The 23,120-nt window shown below is 42.6% G+C and overlaps 1 protein-coding gene across 1 annotated transcript in view; it reads left to right on the top strand.

The window, feature by feature from the left end:
* Positions 1 to 691: 691 nt before the first annotated feature.
* Positions 692 to 23,120, top strand: part of PSTPIP1 (proline-serine-threonine phosphatase interacting protein 1) — a 33,447-nt gene continuing 11,018 nt past the window's right edge. The window contains exons 1-9 of the mRNA XM_009994494.1: positions 692 to 741; positions 3,131 to 3,253; positions 5,877 to 5,951; positions 15,921 to 15,955; positions 17,033 to 17,139; positions 19,026 to 19,088; positions 20,185 to 20,283; positions 22,016 to 22,061; positions 22,884 to 22,963. Coding sequence (XP_009992796.1) covers positions 692 to 741; positions 3,131 to 3,253; positions 5,877 to 5,951; positions 15,921 to 15,955; positions 17,033 to 17,139; positions 19,026 to 19,088; positions 20,185 to 20,283; positions 22,016 to 22,061; positions 22,884 to 22,963 — 678 coding nt within the window. The remainder of the gene's footprint in view (positions 742 to 3,130; positions 3,254 to 5,876; positions 5,952 to 15,920; positions 15,956 to 17,032; positions 17,140 to 19,025; positions 19,089 to 20,184; positions 20,284 to 22,015; positions 22,062 to 22,883; positions 22,964 to 23,120) is intronic.

Genomic DNA, 23,120 nt, shown 5'->3' with positions numbered 1-23,120 from the left:
TGTTTAACATGATACAGTCTTCCTGTCTTGATTGTCTGTGAGGGATCTTATGGTGCTACCCAGAAAATCCTTAAGAAACTAAAGAAAAAACAAGGACTGGACAAAGCAGGAGAAGAACAACTGTGAAGTGGACAGAGACCCTGTTCTGGGGGAGATGCTGGTGGCTTGTACCAAAATGAAAGTGCCTGAGCTGGAGGAAGGCTTCTTGAGAGCTGGTCTCAGGATTGATTTTATTCAAAATATTCATTGCAGACATTAAGACATTAAGGATGGATTGGAAACAGCTGTTTTTGAAACAAATGGGTAGAATGGGATTATGTACAGGATATATCTGATAACCTTCAAGCCTAGGACTACAGAACACAGGTAAAATTAATGTTTCAAAGTGCAAAATGATGGTAATGGACCAGTAGCAAAGAGGTTCCATTCTCTCTGGGATCTCATTAACTAAAATTTCAGGAGAGGAGTAAACTGCAGGTATATCAATAGATTTTAGATCAATTAGGTGCCACTGGTATGACTGGACAGCAGAAGAAGGCAAATGCGATCCTCTGATGTATCAGAAGTATTTCTTAGAGAGCAGACATTAATGTCATGGTACAAAGCATCATTTAGACTCTAGTGGACTAGCAGAACATCATCCTTGTCCAACAGAGACTTATTCAGCCTTGAACAGGTACTATAAGAAAACATGGGAATCGATGGAATGAAAAAACAGTATCCCAGGAAAGGACAAAGGAGGTTTGTTTGCATTCAAGAAATGGTTAAGAGAGGATGCAGTTGTACAACACAGGAAAAAAGAAAAAGAGCTGTTGCAACGAAAGGGAAATGTTTGTGTATGTAAACGTAGGCCTGAATGATTTAAGGGTACATTGTGGTTGGAAATTAAGAAGCAACACTGAAGGGTAAGCAACCACAGCAGCTTGAACTTGTCTCCTGGCTATGTCTCCTCTCCCTCCTTGTTGTAGCCTGTGACATGCTAGTGGCACTCTCAGATGTACAGAATTGGCTGTCCTTTCATTACATGAACTGCACCAATTTAAAAGAGGTGGGGGAATACATTAAGGCTGTTCCAGCATTTACTAAACAAAGAAAAGCAGAGTCACTTCACAGTGTGCTTATCACTCTGTTTGTTGCTTGTGGCAGTATGTCTGGTTGCTGGGTGACACAAACCTGTATATTTTCACTTACCTCTGGGCAGCCTTTCTGGGACTAGAAGTTGTGAATACAACTACGGGATATAGTTAATTGCAACTGGAAATACACAGTTGAAATGTTTGGGCTGTGAGTTGGTTGTGGAGCATCTGACTATTCCAAGAGGCAGAGGGAGCAGGTTATGAGAGTTTTTTACAGCAGCAATGCCTTCTGCCAGTGGTATGTCCTCAGAAAAAAGGGAGAGGGGGCAGTGACAAATTCATTGCAAGGTTATTATCAAGAACCTTTCCTGCTTTCCTCTATGAATGGCAAAAACTTGCTTCTTTTAATTTGCTTTACAGCAGGATCCCTCCCTGGGATGTGTGTGTAACTTGTCCTTGGAAACATGAGGAAAACTGATGTTTTGGTTTTGAGATCCTGTTTCTTAAGGGGTGATAATCTGCATCAGATCAGCATATGAGATCCTATAATTTTCGTGTGGTTGCAACAGTGGTAACAGTGGATCCATTGCACTCTCTCCATATTTCTTTACCAACATTATTATCTTGCCTGGCTCTGTAGTGCAGACATTTTGCTGGTAGAGGCATTTGTCTGTGTCTCTTGTGAACCATTATCTTACTGTCTTTACTTTCTCCCCACTGCTTGTGATAAGAGTGTCCATTAGGCAAGAAGGAATTACTGCTGTCAAGAACATGTAGTTCTGGAAATATTAATACAACATGTAGGTTTACAAAGGTTGTCTGTAGGAATTTATCCTAGCTCTTGAAAAACAAAAAAATTAAATGCTACCAGCTCTACAAATCACAGAAAGCCCAGAGCCTGGGTGAGCAGCACCATCACCACCTCTACTCATTCCCAGAACTTGCCCTGTTCCTCTCCAGTCCCAGCAGTAAGGAAGCAAAGGTGCAAGCTCATGTCCTAACAGTTGCTTGCCAGAAGATCTTTCCCAAGTCTTAAAACTTAAACAACTGTCTTCTTCCCAGTCATGGTGAAAAGCAATAAACTAAAGCATTTGTTAAATGCTATCTGCTTTGGGGACAGTGCATAGATATTTAAGCTGTGCTCTGTTCATATATAAGCACTTGTATTGTACATAAACTGCTTGAGGGAAGGAACATATTCATTCTCTTAATGGTTACACAGTCCGTGGTTGTACCATAATGCTATAACATAAAGCATCCACCACTACATTTTCCATAATATTATCACCACCTATTGGGTAACTGAGGCTCTCAGAGTAAAAATAGCTTGTCTTGATCCTATTGGGAGTCAGTGTGAGGACCAGGAGTAGAAGACAGAAATCCTGCCCCAGTGCTGCACTCAGAGCACATCCAACTTTATTCTCTATTTGTACAGACTGATTTGAACAATGAGAAGAATTGTTACAGCAACACCAAAGGAAACCTAACAGCACATCAGAACCCAAGTATTGTCTAAGGGCACCCTGACTCCCTTTGCTTGGGATCCTCCCAGTAAAACACCCACCACTGAGGTGGTGGCACAATCACTACCATGTGCATTGATATCTGTATGAGCACAAGATTCGTTCACTTCTCCACTGGCATTGAGACAGCGAAGCACTGTCTTACCAAGAGCCCTGTGACACTGAGTTGTCTGACCATTCTGTTGAGAAAATATATTGGAAGAGGAGCTGTTGTCCACAAGAGCTACTTACTGAACATCTCTGCTCTGCAAAGATACCACACCCAATGCTAAATGTGCCTTCCCCAAAAAGCCCTGCTAGCAATATTTGTGATCCACTTAACTTTTCCAGTGTTAAAAAACAAACTTGATTTAATCACAACTTTTACAGATATTCACTGTGGATAAACTTCACCCATACCTGTGCCCTTAGTGCTGCCCCAGCTGATCTGGGAAAATCTAAAGGCCTATTTGGATTTTCCAAAAAGTTGATTTGTTTGATATGACTGACAATAGGCACCTGGTAAACCTGCAAACCACGTGCACAAATCAGCTTTTTATCTTTCTCTTTTCAGTGCAAGGAGTTCACCTTCCACACTGGCTATGAGGTGCTTGTACAACGGCTGTTGGATGGGAGGAAGATGTGCAAAGATGTGGAGGATTTGCTCAGGCAGAGGTAAGGAAATCAGAGTGCAGAAGGTGTGAGCAGCCTGCAGTTTCTCTCCTGTTGACTATTTCATAGATGGAGGAGAGTCTCCCATCAAAATCTGAAGCTATTTGAACTGCTTTTCTTGACCACCAGTGGAAGCATGTTTCATTGCTGCGTGTCACACAGTCCTGAAGTCACATCTGCCTGGTGGTAGCTTAGCTTTAACTGATTAAAATAGCTGCTTTGTGACTCATAGAGACCAAAATTACATTGTAGGCTTCAGGAAGGCTCTGCACTGCAGCCTGCATCTAATGCTCTACATGCCTGTGTTTCTTTCCAAAACATACTACAGAGGTTTCTGCATGTTGCAGGATAACAATCTTCCTGGTTTGTGTAAAGGCACAAACGTTTCCATGAACTTTTGCACATCTCCAAAACATTCCAGTGAGTGTGCATACATGTGTGTGCTTGTGTCTGTACATGCATGATGGGGGAGGAGGCAAAGGAGGAAAGATAGCAGGCACTGAGTTGCAGAAAGATGGTGTTATTTCCAGTTTATTTCTGCAAGATGCTTGTTTCGGCTTGTCCTTATGCCATTAATGAGAATGAGCTAGGAGGAGATCAAAGCATGGGATGAATCTCTGTCCCTAAAGACTGCCCATGTCATGGCTTGATGCCAGAATTTCTGACATTCTGACACCAACTCCCCTGGCTACACTAACACTTTTATCAGTTTTCCACTCAAGTCAATGACTTTTGCTTATAAATATCCACCCCGGGTCCAGAGGAGGGCTTCAGAGGTTGGCAAATGAAAAAGAACTTGTATTTCAGAACAAAGCCCCAGATTTAAAACACAAAATAGGTTCCAGCTCTTGATGGCTGCAGGGAAACCTTAGAAGCTGTGTGCAAGAGTACCAGAAAGAAGGAACCAAGATGCGCAAAGCAAAGTCTCTGACACTAAAATGTTTCTTGTTATTAAAATCAGAAGAAAAATAATCCATTCTGCTTCTGCAACATTATGTGTTATATTTCCATTTTGATGAAATTTCATTCTTCTAATATGAAAGCAAAGTGGTACCACACACCAAATGTGTGGCCTGTCACCATATTTTGCACCCCATTCTTGTAGGAGGAATCCCAAAGCAGTGCCTTAGGAACACCCCCCTAAAAATTTCTAGAGCAGGATGACAGCAATTAACTAATGGCATGTACAGTGTTAGACACACAGAAGCTATGGAGAGAGGTCAGGAGCTGCCTCCATTCCTGGCTGTGGCAACTGTACACTGCTATATGACCAGCTTTGCTGTTCCACCAGCCTGAAAGGTTTCCCTGGACTGGGAGAAAGTCCCCAGGATGAGCCTGCCTCAGGCCATAGAAGATGCCTGCAATCCAGTGACACTGCAGCAGAGGCACCAGTACAGCTGGCTACAAGGCAAGGTGCTCACAGCCACCAGAGGCAGAGGCCCAGTGGGAAGGGCAAATGTTCTCAAACAGATCCACCTCACCAGCTGCAGAGCTGAAAGAACAGCCCTCAAACTGCTCGGGCTCAGCAAACAGCAACAGTAAAGCACAGTGTGGCCGAGTGGGAAGACAGACCTAAGAACAAACCAGTGGGGTTGCTTGGCCTTGCACCCACATCAGACCTCCTGTTTCGAACACAGAATGTGTTTCTCTAAGGTGCCAAGTTTCAAATGCTTTGAAACCCCTTTTGAGAACTGGACTTAACCTAACCAACCCTTCAGACCCCCAAATCCTAGCTCCAGGCTACCTGTTCACTATTTATTATTGACCACTCAATAGTTTTTATCAGCTACACAAAGGCTAAGAACTCGGTTCTGCCCTGGTCTTGCACAGAGGAGAAAGGAAATTACATATTTAGTACAATTTTGTGTTGGTTTGGGTTTTTTTTGTTGTTGTGTTGTTGTTTTTTTTAATAGAGAATAGGAATTTCATCCAGAGATGGGGGAGGGAAAACCAGTAAAGAAATAGTTGTATTTCTTTATTAACCATAAAAAAAACCTACTTTCCTGAGTCACTAGTTATGGATCCCCATGAGGTAAGACATCTTATCTTACTGTCCCCTCTAAAACTGTCACAGCCTCACGTCACCACTAGCAAGGCTCCCTCCCTGTCTCCCCTGCAGCTCCTCAAGCAGCACCTCATGTTTCTAAGTTAGAAATGTTCTTGCTGTTCACAGTTCCTATTTATTCAGAACCTCTCTTAAAACTGAAGCAGAAATGTTTTGCATCCTACTCTTCATTCCTCTCTCAGCCTTCATTTTTAACAGACTGAGCCAGATGACATGTTTTATGTTTCTCTTGCAAAAGAGGCCTTTGTTCTCCTGAGCATCTTCACCACACTTCTGTACACCCCTTCCTCCAACTGACTCCAACTTTTTGGGGACAGAATTTTACATGGCACTCCACAGTCTAATCAAAGCTATGGAGATGGACATTTATTATCTCTCATTTCTTCCAGAAATAGTTAAGCTAAAATATTTAAGAGGTAACTGACAGCACTAGAATTGAGGGAGACAGAAATTAAAGAAGCAATACTTCTCAGGCTTTGTACCTTAGATGCAATTACAAGGTTTGAGTAAATGTGATCCTGCAACTACTAAGAGACATTAAATAAACTTTTCTTTTAACAGAGCACAAGCAGAAGAGAGATATGGGAAAGAACTGATTCAAATCGCCAGGAAAGCAGGAGGACAAACAGAAATCAAGTAAGGAATTATTTTATTAGTGCAAATGAAGGCATTTTGGAAGAAATACCAGATTCCTGTCTTTTCCTCTGAATGAGGTCACAAGCTGCTCATGTCAGTGCATTACACAGCCCTTCACAATGTACAGGAAAAATGGGAAAACACCATAATCCTTCAAAGCAGAATTCACAAAAATCTCTATTTGGGAATTGGAAATTGGTCTTTACTGAGAAATTTTTATATGTCAGGATTCCTAACAATTATTAATATTTGCATCCAAACCCAAACTGAGTGATGGGGAAGAAAGGAAAAGGAAGAGGCTGGGGCATGTTTAGGATGGTGGCTTGGCAATTCTAGGAAGCTGGGTGAACACTGAGAGAACAAACCCAAAGAAAAAAAAAACACCACGAAAATTAGCTTCTGCAGCAAGAAAAAGGCTTATTTTAGGAATAAAAACTTTAAACCTGTTTGAACTGGCTTAATTTGGGACAGATCAATGGAACTACTGAAACACACTAAAATGACATTTTTCTCTGTCTCCTCTATTACTATCTTAGATCATGTATAAGTTTTGTTGGGAGGAAAAGATATATGTTGGCATAGAATTTAACTTAATAAACACTGCTGATAAATTGCTGCTATTATAGATGTTAGCAGCAATAATGAGACATTTTGTCATTACTGTAAAAAGTAATAATACAGTAATAAGGTAGAAGAGAATGAAGCTCTGGGGTCACAGAAGACAAGTCTGAAAGAGAAGACCTCAATCTAAACACAAAACAGCTCTATTGATCCCTGGGGCCCACTACCCTCATCCATCCTGTATCTCATTTCTTAATTGCAGTCTCCTTTTTATGTTGATTTATCATTCTCTCTCAATGTGAACGTGGCTTCCTGTTCATAATTTATTGGAAAACTTGACCTCAAACCCTTGCACTGCACCACCATGCTATGCAAGTGCCAGGCAACCACTCGTAGGACTTGCTATCGATTCGGTGGTGGCACATCCAGGCTGAGAGGGAACCTGGCCTTAACTCAAGTGCCTGGTGGTGTGGAGAGCATTGAGGCTCACTCCAGAGAACAGTGAAACCCCCTCCCCCTGAGTGCTCCATCTCTCCCTTGCCCCTCAGCAATGCAGGAAGGTATAACAAGGTTTCTAGCAAAGGCTGCTGGAGTTGGCTTCTACCTTCCTGATGTCTCAATTCACAGACCTAATTGGAGAAGAGGAAGAAAAAAACATGATTTTGAAATTAAAATACCAGATTAAGGATGGATGGGCTTCTTCCCAAACCAAAGGCTCCGATGAGCATCCCGGGATAAACAAAAGGCTCCACCTAAACTTCCTTACTGGTAATGCAGGGCAGGCAGAGCAGAGAGCTTTGGCTGCCCTTCTGTGACTTAGTGGTTAATTCATGGTTCTGGCTTTTCCTAAGAGATTGTAAGAGCTTTGATTTAGAGGCAGAGCCAAGTCCCAGAGTTTGGATATGGATCCAAGTTCCCCTCAAGTTGGAGGAAATTTGGACACAGGCCTGGCTCCACTTTGATCCAGTGATTTTATAACTTGGCATGGAGAGAAGGCTGAGCATACCAACAAAGCACAGTGCAGAGCTGATTTGCTGTGTTCCCATGAACCTGTGCCTGGTCAAGGTAGCAACGAGCTTTGTGCTGATATTTTTATGACAGCAAATGTCTCACTGTATCTGTTCTGAAGCAGAGAGAGGACACTTTGCTTTCTGTCATTCAGCAGTTGTTTAAGGTGTTACAGGACTGGCATGAAGCAAAGTGAAGAGAGTAAGCAGGATGAGTAAAGAGAAGCAAATGGGGAGAGGCCTGAAGTCCAGGGCACAGTGCAGCAGGTAGTGGCCATCACTGTGGAAAACTATTCTCTCCCAAGCCTCATTTATGCTGTAAAAGGTTTTTGTTTTGAAAAGAACAACATTTTTTCAGTCTATTCACTTTCTCCCTGAAGCTTTTGCTTCAGCTGAAACAAACTGCTGAACTCAGCTAAATGTATAAATAGATTCAACTGCCCATATTTATTTACTGAAAGACACCGATGAAGAAATATATTGCTGACTTAAAAGAAAGAGTGGGGAAGGCTTGCTGAAATGTAACAGCAACTCTAGGACCACTGTCCATTGCTTTAAGAACACTCCAGGTGACAGCAGCCATCAGGTTTCCATCTCATATGCCTTCCAGTGCTTGTTCCCTCAGCATCCTTACAGCTTTTCTGGTGCAGAACTGACCCTCTCAGGCCCCGGCAGGACTTGTGCTTGGCAGAGACAGCCACAAGCCAAAACTGTGCTAGAACGCTTCCCTACTGAGAGTTAGCAGTAATATAACATTAGGAAAAGAGGACAGTGCTGTGTCTGTACCTGCAGACTCCTTAGCACCAGAAATGTGAGAAATCACTTTGACCTGAGAGCTAGCAGGGGACAAGATTTTAGCACTGCTCCCAAAGGTGTGAGAACTTCAGAGAGGTCCTTCTGGTTCTTTTTCAAACCAGTACTGGAAATGGCCATGACAAACCTGCAGCTGTAGAAAAATTTCTAACAGAACTAAAATCAGCAAGGCAGCTGTGCTGCAATGAGGGAGACGTGCTGCAACAACTTCTTAGTTCTTAAAAAAAGCTAATACTGAGTTTCTAAAAGAAGCTGGTGCTGGTTGCCATGGCAAACAAACACTCCAGTTTCCAGCTCACTTCCCTGAAAGTGTTGCCTAACAGCCAAAGAACAATCATTCAATAGTCCAGCCTGATTCAAACAAATTTTGGCCTTCTGGCCTGCTCGCCCTTGCCTTGAGCACTGCAGCTGGTAGAAACTATTTCCTTCAGGGAAGGGAGATATCCTCTTTCCAGCCCATGACACAGATTGAACTCAGCAGTTGCTTCAGGGCTTGGTGAGTCCAGTCTACTGCACAGAAATAGGCACACGCTTGAATCTAAGGGCCGGGCTGCAAGAAGGTTCTCACCAGCTCAGACCAAAATTGCCTCAGTCTAATATTCTGTCCTCAACAGTAGATCCCAAGGGAAAAGCAGAACAGGGCAAGCACATAAGGATATTTTTCCTAAATAATCCTCTAGCCTTTACAATTGGTAGTTCAGGGGCTGTCACACCAGCAGCAGTTGTGTATGTAATAGCCCCCAATGGAGTTGTTTCTTCTTATTATTTGAAAGCTTTAAACGTTTTAGCATCCACTGAGTCAGCAGGTCTTTCCTCTTAAATGCAGACGTGCCTTTTGCTTTGTTAATTTGTATCCCACCTCACCACACAACACAAAGGCAGATGAGCTTCCTGGCACCGGTGAGCTGCAGTCCCACTCACTGCCAGTTCTGGTTCTTAAAAACACACCCAGGTCCATAATAACACCAAAACTTTGGAAAAGGCTGTCTGCTTCCTTCAAGCTGACCATCTGGATGTGCCAGCACAGTTATGGATGCAGGCTGTGTCTGGGAATACTGGTAGCTGTGGAACGTAAGGGAAAGCACTGGAAGGAGAATAGGTGTTGGAAGGGAGCACGAGAAAGTATCAGTTGGAACTGTCCCTCTTGAGTGGGCCAGACCTAGGAGGGGCCAGGGCAGTCCTTGAGGAGTGGGCAAGGCATGAAGATCACAGCAGTCAGGGTGGAAGGATGGATGTTGCATAGAAATGGAGCTCTGGAGCTCACCTATCAGAAGCCAGGGCTAAAATTAATTTAAAAAATGTCTTAATTCCTACCTTATACTAATTTTAAAGTCCTGTTAACCCACTTTTTAAATTAAAAAAATAATATTTGAATCACTGTTTCATAGTCTCTAATAATAAAAGAAATTATGAGAGAGATTATTACAAAGCTACAGCCATGTATTCTTGGGCAAATGCCAGGTTATACCAATAACCAGTGGGGGAGAAGGAACAAGTCATGAAGTTTAAACGACAACATAGTTTTGTACTCTGTGTATTCCGTGTTGCACACATGGGAAAGGATGCACAGAAATTGGGGATTCTCAGCTGAGTTGCCAACTGAGATCAAGCCTGCAAGTACTTGCTGGTAGCACACACAGTAATGGTGTCTCGACACACCTCAGGTGATCCCCAGCAGAGCTCGTGCATTTAAGAGGAAACTTTTCAGATTGCCAGGTGACTGGGAATTTCTGTGCAGTAGCTTTGGGCAACTCTTCAGCAGAACAACATGAAAACAGAGTATACTACAGAGCCCAGTTTTCAGATACATCCTCAGCTTCAGCTGAAATAGAGCCTCTGGGAACTCAGTTTTTCTGTAGAATAACTGATGTAAACACACAGCAGCTCCTTCAATTCTGGCTGTTTGACCACAGCTGTTTTTGTCATTTGCTCTGCTTGTCTCTTCTCATGTATATGATTTCCTACTTTTTTGCTTCCCTCTTTTCCACTACCATCTCCTTCAGACCTCAGGAAAGGGTAGTTCCTTCAAGCCTGTGTCTGCTCTGCCCTTCTCTGCAATGCCTGAAATAGAATATTCCAGTGAGTGGGAGGTGAAGGCATCTGTAACAAAATGCCAATTGCTGCTTCCTGTGTATAAATATAGTACGTCTGTCACATAATATACAGAATCCAGTGTATTCACACAAAGCAGGCATTTTTGAACCAATGCTAAAAGTCATTTTGGAAGGTCACATTCTTCCATGGTTAGTTATTCTGCACTCAAATGCTCTGAAGCCACACAAAGATTATACACTTCTATTCTGAACTTTCAAGGGCTTTCTGAAAGACCTAATCCTCTGCCCAGTTCTTGTTCAATCCAGTCCAGATAAGCTCTCTGGTGATGAGGAGAGGCATTTTTGAGCAGTGCTGCTCTTGTTCAAAAAGACAGGAGGAAAATTATTTTTATGTTAAAGGTACAAAAATTGGTTTTATTGTTTTATTATTTTATTTGAATGGGATAGGTTGTTCTGGAGCCACAAGGGATTTAATTTGTAGTCTACAAGCAGAGATTTACAAGGAAGAGAAGGAATATAGAGATGCCATCCTATTTACTCCCTTGCTCTAGGAAGTCTGGGGTGATGTGTCCATGCTCCCTGCAACCAGCCTTGCAAGCGATGATACAGCCCCTTCCCATTCAGTTTGGGGCAGCTTCCACTTCTAACACCTATCTAAAAATATCCAAGCACCAGAAGCAAAAAACATATGCAGATACACCACAGCACCAGGAGGAACCCTCCACATTGTTGCTGCTTTCATGAAAGATCTGCTGCACCCAACCTGACATTGAGTCCCCCTTGCTGGGACAAAGTGTTTTCCCCACACTTTGCTATCAGCACTGGGCTTCACAGAAATATTGGGAAAACTGCATTAGATGTTCCCTGTGTAGCAGGAGGAAAGACAGATGTTGACCACGGCATCAGAGGAGGCTGGCATTGGGCTAGTTTCATAACCATGTCATCAGGATCTAAGTTACTGGGGGCAAAGGGTGTATAGGACTGCTGGAAAATGGTCAGCAGAGCTAATCTGGCAGAGACTTCACTCCATCTCAGAAAGAGGGGGTTTTTTTATTATTAATTTTTAAAATTAAGAACAGATCATTGTAGATCATGTTAATGTTAAAATGGAAACCTACCACAAAGGAAGGTGGGGTTATTTTACACTTCTATTCACCAAGGTAGAAAAGAAAGAAAATTTAAAAAAAGCTGTGGTTTTCCGGTTAGAAGAGCCTGTTTTACCTTCCTGTGTACAAGATGTAAAGGGACTCTTCAAATTACTCAGTAAAACCAGCCTCTAATTGAGGGACAAGGCAAAGTACTGAAAAAAAAAGTAAATGCCCAAAGCATCAAGCCTACAGCTGCAAAAGAAAGAGTGTGGTGCAACAGGGTACATAGTAAATCTACCTGTGACCCAAGCACTGCTGCTGTTAAAGCTCTGCTAATCACATCTCTGATGCCATAAAACTCAGCTTTTGATGACTGTGAAGCAGCAGGCACCAGAGCCCTACCTACAGTACATTTCCTGTTGGTCCTTGTGTCATGTAGGACTACCCAGTGCAGCTTGCTCTCCGGTAACAGCTCAGTTCTCTAGCAAGAAAAAAAAACAAAACAAAAAGGTCCACAAATGAAGATAGAGAAAGCAAACACAGAGAGCAGGCAGGACAAGTTTCCTGTGAAGTGCTGTCATCCCATCCAGTTCCAATCAAGTCCCCCTTCTGAACCAATTTGAAGGTAATTTTGCACAGTGAGGGAGTACAATGGATTTATGATGAGGTGCAGTGGTTCCCCACTACTCCTCATACCTGTACTGCAATGGTGGTGAGTGCCAAACAAGGCCCCTCTGCTCAGACACAGGTTGCATTTTCTGCCTCAAAAGTAGGGGACAGGTTCTGCTGGGAGAAAAATCAAGCTAAGCTCTCAAATGATGCATCCTGTGTTTATCAGGTCAGAGAAGAAGCACAGGAACTACTGGTCAATGCCCTAGAGAGACAGGGTTGCCTTTTCACGTTTGGTGTGCTGGGTAAATTTGGTTTAAATTCTCTTTGGAAAGCATTTTTTGCAATCTACAGAGCAAGAATGCTAAACAGTGGGTGAGGTTTATTGTAATGAGCTTCTCCTTTTCTCCTTTTGGTTCCCTTGTTCCTCCAGAAGCTCTGCTATTCTCCTTCTCCCCCTCCACTGGGAAAAACAAACACCGAAACGTGCATATTTTACAGGAGCAGCTCAGTTCAGCTGCACTCGAGTAGCAGGAAACTGCAGCGAAAGAAGGTAGCAGCAAAAATATTTTAGCCACTAGATGGCAAAAATCACCAGGATTTGCTGCAGAGTGGCTGTTGCACAGGTTCTATCTGGTCCCTGTTTATCCGGATTCAGTGTCAGTCCGGTTTCCACCAGAAATTCGTTTTGACAAATCCAGTCTTTCAGTGGCCAAAGGGAAGTCGTCAGACTTGCACAGTAAGTGCCTCCAATCCTATTTTCAATGAGACGTCTCAGGAGGCTCCACATAGAGGTGCCCGAAGGGAAGGGTGTGTCTTCAGCTGAAGTGGTTTAACAGTCTTCCAGAATTTACACAGAAATGTCAGAATTCAGCAAATTGCAATTTTTCAGTTTTGCTCTAATTATTTTTCACCCCAGGCTTTCTAATTTGGCCACAGAACAAATAAAAAATTGAATTGCTATCACAATGCTAAGCAGCATAAAATACTCAGGATAAAACACTCTTTTAAGGGTCCATGAGACATCCTCACTTTGGATGCTTCAGAATAAACCCCTTACAAATCCTATTAGAATGTCAAACCCATTCAGAAGAAATAGGTAATAGGTACTGTAGATACAAACCAGCATAGACAAAATTAAAACTCACTTGGATGTCAGCTGCACAAGTTGCTTCCATTAAACCCTCCAGAGCACTGAAATGATGTATTTCACTGATCTAATCAGAGCATCTAGCAGCAAAGAGCTGATCTCTAGCACTGCTGCTGCAGCCAGCACATCCCTGCAGCCCACAAGTCGTAAAGGAATGTCTAATGGATCCATGGGGCAAAATGGGATTTATTTATTCTCTTCCCCACGTTTACTTGGCACAATGACATGTTTGCTACTCCCTTAAGCCCAATAAGGATGAGGGATCCGATTCACTGATTTTAGAAAATTATTATCAAAATAAGGAAGGAAATGGTTTAAAGTCTATTTCAATCTACTTATGGACTGTGGCCTTGCCCCGGTCAGCATCTAGGGAACTGGCTGGGCAAATCTTTCACACAAGGAGTGAAAGGCCAGAAGTTTCTGAAATGGCCATTAGAGACAGAATTACAGAATAACAGAATTATTGAGGCTGGAAAAGACCTCTGAGTTCATCAAGCCCAGCCTATAGACCATGCAGACGGCAAACTGCTCTCTCTCCAGCTCATAGCCAGATGCATTATTATACCAGAAGCCAGATTTGTCCTTACAAAGAGCCAGCAAAAAGGAGAAAAGCTTCAGCTACTGGTAGCTCAGATGCATGGAAACCAAAAAAGCAGCAAATTGCCTTTGTCCTTGATATGTACTGAGAAAGCACTATTTTTCAGTATCCACTACAGCAATTTTGCCAGTCTCTGCATATCCTGAATCATCAACAGCAAAGGAAAAAAAAAATCTCTGGGAACAACAGATCAAGACAAAGAGTATGTGTAGTTTGCAAATTCCCTCTCTTTCTTAAATTTCAGTATTTGCCATTTCAGGGATGAAGTTGCTAGCACATTCTCCGTCTCCTCTTGAAAATCTGTGCTAAAAAAAAGTGAATTTTATTCCTTCTATATATTTAATTTTTCAAAATAATCCATTAGAGCTTTTAGGTGAGAAAACACTCTCTGCTGCTGATATTCAACTTGTCTTTTAATTTCAAGCTTTTAATTAACTTAGCTGGAAAGAATACTCTTTGTTTCCTTCGTGTTGTGGAAGTTCCATCAAAATTTCACACTAGACTAAATTTTTTTTATTTTATTTTCAAAATTAACTTTCCAAATGCTTAAATTTTATTAGGGCAATACTGAAAAACACTCAGTCTAGTGTGTTTTCCCTGACATCTTGGGAGATTCACCATAACAAATTTAGTTGAAAGAATCAAACAATTAGCTCAATACTCATATTTCTGGCTGGAAGTCTTCCCCTTAAATGTCTACAAATTTAGATTTGGAAGTGGATTGTAGGGCAGTTATTGCTGAGGACAGGCCCAGCCTTTCCCCTTGTCTGTGCATTTTTCTTATGCCTGGAAAAGCAGCTTTGCTACTGGGAAAGCAAGCTTTGATTAGGAAACAGATGTCCAGCCTAAATTAACACAGGGCAATTAGGAACCTTCATGTGTCTCTTAAGGCTGCTGAAAGAGCCCTAGAGATACAGGATTTCCCTACCCATCTGCAGCTGCACATGGCTGGGAAATTATATGAATCCTCATCTGGACTCATCTAGTAGCCAGGAGACTTTAGGGTCTTCATTACCAGGGTTGCCCCCTGGGCTCCCACCTGGGTAGACCAGGGCTCCATAGACCCTGGAACTGTTTCCTTCAGGGAACACCACACTCTGGGTCTTGAAGATATGATTTCTAAATCTGAAAACCCTCCAAATCACATCACAACCCTGGCTGCTGTATACAAATGCCCTGCCAGCCTGCAAACTGGGAGACAGCCAATTCTTAAGTTGAGAATGCCTCTCACAGACTATGCTCTTCCCTCTCCCATCACTCCTATGCTGGTATCTCTTGCTTTCTTAAAATGGATTTAAGCTTGCCAAACAGACCAGGACATCAGGTTATCTATTGTTACCCTTTCACGCCCTTCTGCAGCTTTACACTGTAGGAGCACTGAGTTGTGCAGGTCCACCCAGAGGAGAAGCAGAACACCTCCGTGCAACAGACCGGCACCAAGGCCTGATTTCAGAACATGGTTTATTCACACTGTGCTGCTGGGATGTGGAAAACCCCTGGGAGAACCAGGGTTTCCAAGCCTCCAAAGGCTCTCTGCAGCATTTGCGAGAAGAGCAAGAAGTGCCACACGGGGGTGCTCAGACAGCGTGGTACAGAGGATGCTGCAGAGCAGAGCTGCTCCGGCTTCAGGGGTGACTGAGGAGGAAAAAATTGCTGGTGCTGCACTCAATAGAGAGGGTAGAGCTGGTTTCACTTCACCCCTCAAACTAGTTCTCCAAAACCCAATTCCCCTTGACCGTCTTTATTTCACTCGGTTGATTTGTATCCATTGGCGAGGTGCAAGAGCAGAGAATCATCTGTTAACATTCCCAGTCACAAATGCAGTGGCATTAAACCAGAGGATGCACATAAGGAGCAGTGCAGTTCCTTGCTTCATGGAGCATTTTATTGCACGTCCTGATGCTAACAGATTGATGCTATTGTGCTTGTTAGCATGGTCAACTTTTAGTACAAGTGTATTAAGAATTTTATCTCTATGTGGATCTTTGAGATTCTAAGGGAAATTTGGGATTCCAAGTTTTTTTCCCTGGGTTCAGAACCCACCCTCAGGAGCCTGTACTAACAAAGTGCATTTGTTTCTGCCTCACAGCACACTGAAGGCAGCATTTGAGGTGCTCAAGCAACGTAAGTATTTACATCTTCCTTTTGGACCTCTGGGGCCTTTCATCCTCTTTCTTTCTCTATTTCCCATTTTTCTATCCCAGTTTGTAGTGTGGAGAGTAGAGGGAAAGGACCCTCACTGGGAATCCTCTAAGGCTAGACACTCAATCCACTCTCTGGTGGTAAAGAAAATGGCTTGTTCCTTGAGTTATTTTTATCTGGTTCACAAAGCAAAACAACAGCTCTGTTCCCTTTCCTGCCAACCACTGACATCAAAACAGCATGCTTTCTAAATGTGCCCAAGGCTGCACACAAACCTTTCACACACAGAAAATGCAACACCATCACAGGCAACAGGACAGGGAACCTGGCTGCTGGCACCTGCTGTTTAGATACAAACACCCTTTTGAAAAGCAGCTGGTGAATTAAGGTATTTTTAGAGCCTGGGTGGGGGAGCTCAACATTTCTGGAAAATGCAGGGTTCCATTTCAGAGGCACCAAAGCCAACAAACACACAGAAGTTACCAGCCACTTCAAAGACTATCAGGTGCTCTGAAATTCAACCCATCTTTCCTGACCCTTGGAAATTCTCAGCTTGTAACCTTGTCTAATGACACTTCTGCAAGGCTGGACACAACTGGCAAGCAGGTCCCAAAAGCAATGACAATCTGGCAGCATAGTGGAGGGAAAGCACACACAGAGGGTGATGATGGAGGTCAGAGCTCCTTCCTTCCCTCCCTCTGCACCACAGCATCTGACTTCCAGCCCCTGGGGGAGAATTGCCTGGGGTAAATGAGGCTATGAAGAAAGGCAGCCAGCTCTGCACTTGCCAAGGCTGCTCTGAGTGGGTGCTCTGGTTTTGCAGCCACAGTCTTGCCCATGCAACCTGCAGGCACTGGGAGGACCCGCAATAAGCCCAGTTCAGGTTGTGTGATCCCTGAGCACTGTCAGTGCCTGGAGAAACACAGGGAGGCCTTTTTCAAGGCTGCCCTGTTCATGACAGATCGTACAGCAGCCACATACTAGAAGGATCTCCTGAAAAATGTTACTTCATATTAAAGACCTTTCCACTGACTGTATATGAATTCTGATTTGCTTTAGAAATTGAAAGTGTTGGAAACTCTCATGTCCAGCTGGCAGTAATGCTGAAGGATGAACTGAAAGGCATTGAGGAGTTCCGAGAGCGACAGAAGGAGCAAAGAAAAAAGGTAAGGAGCTAAAGAAATGTTGAAACAGGTTGGGTCAATGGCCCATGCTGATGGCCTGTCTCCAGCCATGGGCTGTGAATACTGCAAAGTATGATAAAACATGCCCAGTGTGCCCTGTTCTCTCCATATACTAGACAGTGGAATAAAACCTCTTTCTGATCCCAGCTGGGAATAAAGTAGAGCTCTGAGCTTGGGAGACAGAGCCTCTAGTCACTTTTACTCTCCCCAGTGTAAGAGCAGATACTATTATTACTCCTGTAAGAACTTAATCCTTCTTTTTATCTGTCTCATACCTTTGCTAATTGGGTTTCTTTGGGATGATCCTGTGTGATCTCCAACATGCACTTAAATAAAGGGGTAACACAAACATTTAAAACTGAAAAGCAAAGAGTGTCATGCTGAATGGAACACCAATATATGCTGAATTACAAGTACGTGGAATAAACAGCATCTAGTTGAGGTTGTATAATTAAAAATCGAGTATATTTAAGGCCATTTAATCCCCGATGATCTTATCAAGCTCTAAGTCCCTTGAAAAATAGCTCTCAATATAGACAAGAGTGGTCACTCTTAGACCTTCTCTGTTTCCATGGTGTTGAAGACAAAGATGGCACAGTCACTTTACACTGAAAGCACTGATTAACGGAGGAGAAAAAAAAATATTGCATTCTTTGCTGATTTTAAACAAATGAAAATGCGTATGACAGTACTCAATGCCAAAAAAATCCTGGGTCTACCACTCTGACACACAGGAACTTGGAATAGCAGAGAACTTTAAATATAAAAGTGGGTAAAATCAATGCTGCTACAGAGAGGTGAGGTCCACAGCAATCTGATGAGGCCAGTAAGACAAATAAAGACAGCCAGAGTGCATCTAAGTCATCAGCCTTTGTATTCCACCCCCTCTCACACACACTTTGCCACTAGGATTTGCAAAGCAAGAGGTGCTCTCTCCTGTTGAGAACAGTAAGCCTATAACTCAACTGGAACACTTAGAGAGGCCTCAAAGAAATGAGTCTTATGAAAGCTTTTTTCTCCATCCAGCATCTGGCCCTGAGGAAGTCAACATTAGTCATGTTAGATGGTGTCAGCATTTTTGGTAAGCTCCCAAAATGCTCTGATTTGTGTTTTGCTGTAGCTGCTCTCAGGAATATGCTATTTAGCCCAATGTGAAGCAAGGCTCTGGGTAGGCCTGGAGGGAGTTTTGCTTGAGCAAAATACAAAGATGAAAGGACCAGGAGTCCCACTGAAGAAACCCATATTCTGCCAACTAGGAGCATATCTCACTGTCACATAAGGCTGAGCACATCACAACTAAAGCCATAAAGAGAATTCAGCACTGTCCTCCCAATGCTGACCAGATGACAAAATGGAAGTCGAACCACATCAAACATAAATATGCCAGCAGCAAAAGAATATAAATGACACAGGAATTGTCTGCACTTAAAATGGACTACTAGTCTTGCCCATGTGGGTGAGACACTTGCTTGGTGTGCAAAGACATGGGATCAAGCTCTTGAACCAGTGAAGGAACTCAGCTGGAAGAGCTGGTGGGCACTGTGACTGGGTGTCACACTATTTAATCTCCTTAAGGTTAAAAAAAAAAAAAAAAAAAAAAAAGAAGAAGAAAATTAAGATCTACATCCTCTCTTCTATTAGTGGAAACCACCGAAGCAGAATTTTCTTGGATTATTTTTTTATCTAGCACTTTGCTATTCTCTGTATCACTTAGAAACCTGTCATTTATAAAAGCAGAGTGAACTAATTTTCCCTGTGGGCACGTGGCTGATAGAAAGGCCCTGACAATGGCTTTCCTGATCCTGCCACTAAAAAGGGGAAGAAGAATTCCAAAGCAAGAAATGCTTACTTTTGTCTGCTTCTTACAGTATGAGTCTGCAATGGAGCGCATGCAGAAGAGCAAGCTGTCCCATTATAAGAAAACAATGGAGGTAAGCAAGGAAGTTGTGTGCAGGTTTCCTGATGCAAAATGGCTCCAGTTTGAGACAGGGTGAAATCTGTATCATGAGTACCTATATTTAAAGGAAGGTCAAGAATGTGTAAGTGTGCAAAAGTGTGTGTGTGTGTGTGTGAGAGAGAGAGAGGGAGAGAGGATGTGATTCCTGCTATGAGGGGGAAGCTGATCTTCCTTGCTGCACCCACTGAAGAGACTCCAAGACAAACACACAGAAAGTTAATGTGAAATGAACAATGCCCCAGGTCAAACAAGATTTCATTCTTTCTAGGCAAGGATAGTTACAGGAACAAATGCAATTTTTCAGTCTGTGTAAATACAATTTTAAAAACCATGAAGAAATGTTGTAAACAGGAGGAAACCTCTCCAACTGGAAAGCTTGCAGGTCCCAGAACTGCAGGCAGCTGGTTTTGGTTTCCAATGGGCAATTCTAAAGAAAAGTAGCTGCAGACCTGTTAGTGCTACAGCTGCAAATGCGCTAGAAATTTTTATTTAAATGTGGTTGTTCCAAGTGAATCTCTAAGACAGGGAGGTCTTTTGGTGAACATAAGGATTTCTTTTGCTCTGAGGACTAGACCGAGACCACTATCTATGGGATGCTGGCTCTGTCTCACAGCTTGGAGCAAAGGGCAAGGCAACAGCCTGACTTCAGCCCAGTGCTCCAAGTCACACTGTGGAAATGACAACCCATCCTCACTGGCACCCTGGGAATTTGGCCTCCTAATTTTGACTCTATGCTGTAGCTCAAACAGATGCACCGTTGGTGCTAGTGCTGCCTGTGTTTTGTGACCATCCCAGCAGGGAGCTGGCTACAACTGCACAAAGCAAACAATGTCAGGGCTGCAAGAAGGGGACCACATTTATGCTGCCATCCCCTCCCCCCATTTTTAATGTCTTTTTTTTTTTTGTCTTCTTACAGTGTTACTAGGATTTTTTTCTGTTGCCCAAACTTGGGCACTGATTTTCTCCTCCAGACTGCAAAACAGAAAATGCCTGGAACATCAAGCTGAACACAACCCAGTCTTGTTCCCTAACCCATTTCCCTAATCACATTTGATTTCATTTCAATACAGTCAAAGAAGACCTATGAACAGAAGTGCAAGGAGGCGGATGAGGCCGAGCAGTCCTTTGAACGGACAAGTGCTTCAGGCAACCAAAAGCAAACAGAAAAGGTACCTCAGCTGACAGTGCTATTTAGAGAGAAAAACTTGTGGGTTTTTTTCATTTTAGAGGTACAAGAGAACACAATTGAAGAACTCCTCCTCTGGGATGCCAGGGGCTGCCTTCCTTCCTAATTAACCCCTTAGAATTAAAATTAAAACAAGGCACCTTCCTAAGGAGGTAACCCTGATCTTGTTCTGCAACAGGCCATGGCTTTTTAAAATGGCTGAGAAGGGTCTGAGTTATCTAATTAATTTATCCCAGGCTATGACCTAATTGCTGTATGAATCCTGAAGGGAAACTGAATGAGATTTTTCTCCAAAATTATATAAAAAGAAGCAAGTCAGAAGTATGTCACGCATTTAGTTTTGCCTTTTGGTCACTTACATTTAGTAGGCATACTATCTTACATTAAAATGCATATTTTTCCTCAACTTTTTTTCTCCTTATGGTTAGTTTAATTTCAACTAAATTTACAAACTCAAAAATAAATCATGGGAAATTAAGGCACTGCAGTCCTTCATTGCATCGTCTTGATACTTGTAACTGACAATTCACTAACTTTTAATGGGAACATTTTACATTGGAACAGATGGAGAAAAAATAAATGAACTCCCTTTGGCTCGATAAAAATCGGTGCAGTGTAAGCAAAAAGGATCAAAAATCTTCTCAAGGAGCAGGGGGGATGGAGAGGCTAAAAACAGCATCAGAACTTCACATTTTATTTCCAGCATTTGCTCATCTTTGATGAGCAAAACCCTCCAGCTTAGCTGTAAAGAGAGGGTGAAATCCTGGCCCTGCTGAAACTCTGCCAGAACCTTTAGCAACTTCAATGGCATTGAAATCCGACCCAGCTCCTTTCATGCAGAGGATCCCAGGGTGCTTCATTGCCATGACTTCCACACCATGCCAGCACACTTGAAATGCACCGAGGCAGCTCCCAAGAAACGTGTCAACCGTTAAATTCTGCACAGCACTCGCAAACAGTTTGGGCCAGGAAGCAAGTAAGAAGGAAGCTTATGTTCCCAGCTTACTACACATTTTCCAACCAGCTGTGATGAGGAATATGGTCATAAGAACCCCTACCTGAGCCTTGTCTTGAAGGGCAGGATGGGAGAATGTATTACACTGATGTCTAGAGCTGTGCATTAATGTACTGTCATCACCATCTGTGCAGAGAGACCTGGGAGTACAGAGCTGTCAATAATAGCTGTATTTTCATTTGTTAAAAACTGCAGGTTTTTAAAAAAGAAAAGTTATACTTAGAGTGAATTTTGCTTTTAGGCTCCTGAGTTGTTATGGGAAATAATCTGGCATTTGCAAAGTATTTTAAAGGCTGTGGTCATCTGGAGCTTGGAAGATGAAAAATTTTAACTACCATTTATTTCTGCTTATTAGAAAAACACATCAAACACTTGAGAAAAACCAACAGAGCCAGCAGACACAGATTCAGGCTGGATCATGCCAGCACTGAGCTCCTAAAGCAGGGAAGTCTGAACAGAAAGATGCAAATTGCCACATTTCCCTTCAAGTCAGTGGACCTACAGCTGGGAAATTCTGGTCCCTGCTTCTCCATAGCACACATCCAACAGAACTGTGAATAAAGGCAGGACAGCCAAGAAGTGTTTGTAAGTCTGAGCCTTCCCCATAGAAGGAAAGGAGCAGTCAACAAAGAAAAAAATTTTTGCAAAAGCAAATAATATGGTCAGAAATTAATTTGGGGTGTTTCTTTTCCTGTTTCAGAGTCAGAACAAAGCCAAGCAATGCAGAGATGCAGCAAATGAAGCAGGTGATGCTCTGTTTGCAACTGAACTAAGATTCTTCTCAGTAAACATCTACCAGCACACTGATTTTGGGAGAGCACCATCCAAATCACCCAGGCTGGCTCTGCTTGAAGTCAGGTTTCCCAAAGGTTAAGAAAGAAACTTCCGAAGAACCAGCAACCTGATAGTCATCATAATTTACTTTCCATTATGGAAATGCAAGTCTCCTGCTTTCATTACAGAATTTAGAGAGACCTCTTTTAGGGACTTCACCCAGGAAAGGACAGCTCTTTCTGAAGCAGGTTTGAAAGCACAAAAGAATGACACTCAAATTTACCCCAGCCCTAAACCTGATCCACACTCCCCAGATTCCCTGTACATGAGCATGGCAGCATTTTCCAGTCAGAAACACATCGTATGTCCAGAAGGACAGCCCAGCAGTCTCCTGAGCCAGTTCATGACTTCAGACTTGTTCCTCACTGATGATGTAAAAGTCTACATTAAGTCACGTGGCTCACCTAGCTGGCTTAGCACAGAAAGAACCTATGGTAGCTCAGTGCCCAAGCATGGTCCAGCTCTTCATCCCTAATTTGCATTATCCCTATGGTAAAGCTTACAGATGATCTGCAAACTATGCAGAGAGAATCTTTAGTATAAAGCTGCAAAGAAAAAAAACCACCACAAATATCCTGTGGTCCCCCCAAATTTCAAGCTTACATATTCTTGTGATACTCTAGCCCTAAAGTGTAAGAACCACAGCAAAGTCCTAATAGGAGGAAAAAGAGAAAGCTTGTATTTTTTTTTTTCCCTAACTGTTGGATTTCTATTATGTGTGTCTGTGTATACAGAGAACGTGTACAAACAGAACATTGAGCAGCTGGATAAGGTCAGGACAGAGTGGGAACAGGAACATATCAAAACCTGTGAGGTAAACATTGACTTTTGTAGCAATACATTTGTGCACTCTTTATTTTATCTTACTTGTAGGTATCAGTCTAAGACCTGAGATATCATTCCAAGGCTTTTGCTGTTTGCTTTACGTGGAGTCTCAGTAGATGTCTTTGCAAAAATACTACAAAAACTAG

The sequence above is a fragment of the Chaetura pelagica genome, unplaced genomic scaffold (assembly GCF_000747805.2).
Source record: "Chaetura pelagica isolate M959 unplaced genomic scaffold, ChaPel_1.0 scaffold222, whole genome shotgun sequence".
Lineage (NCBI taxonomy): Eukaryota > Metazoa > Chordata > Aves > Apodiformes > Apodidae > Chaetura > Chaetura pelagica.
Note: the sequence above shows the minus strand (reverse complement) of the source record. Positions and strands in the feature narration are given on the sequence as shown.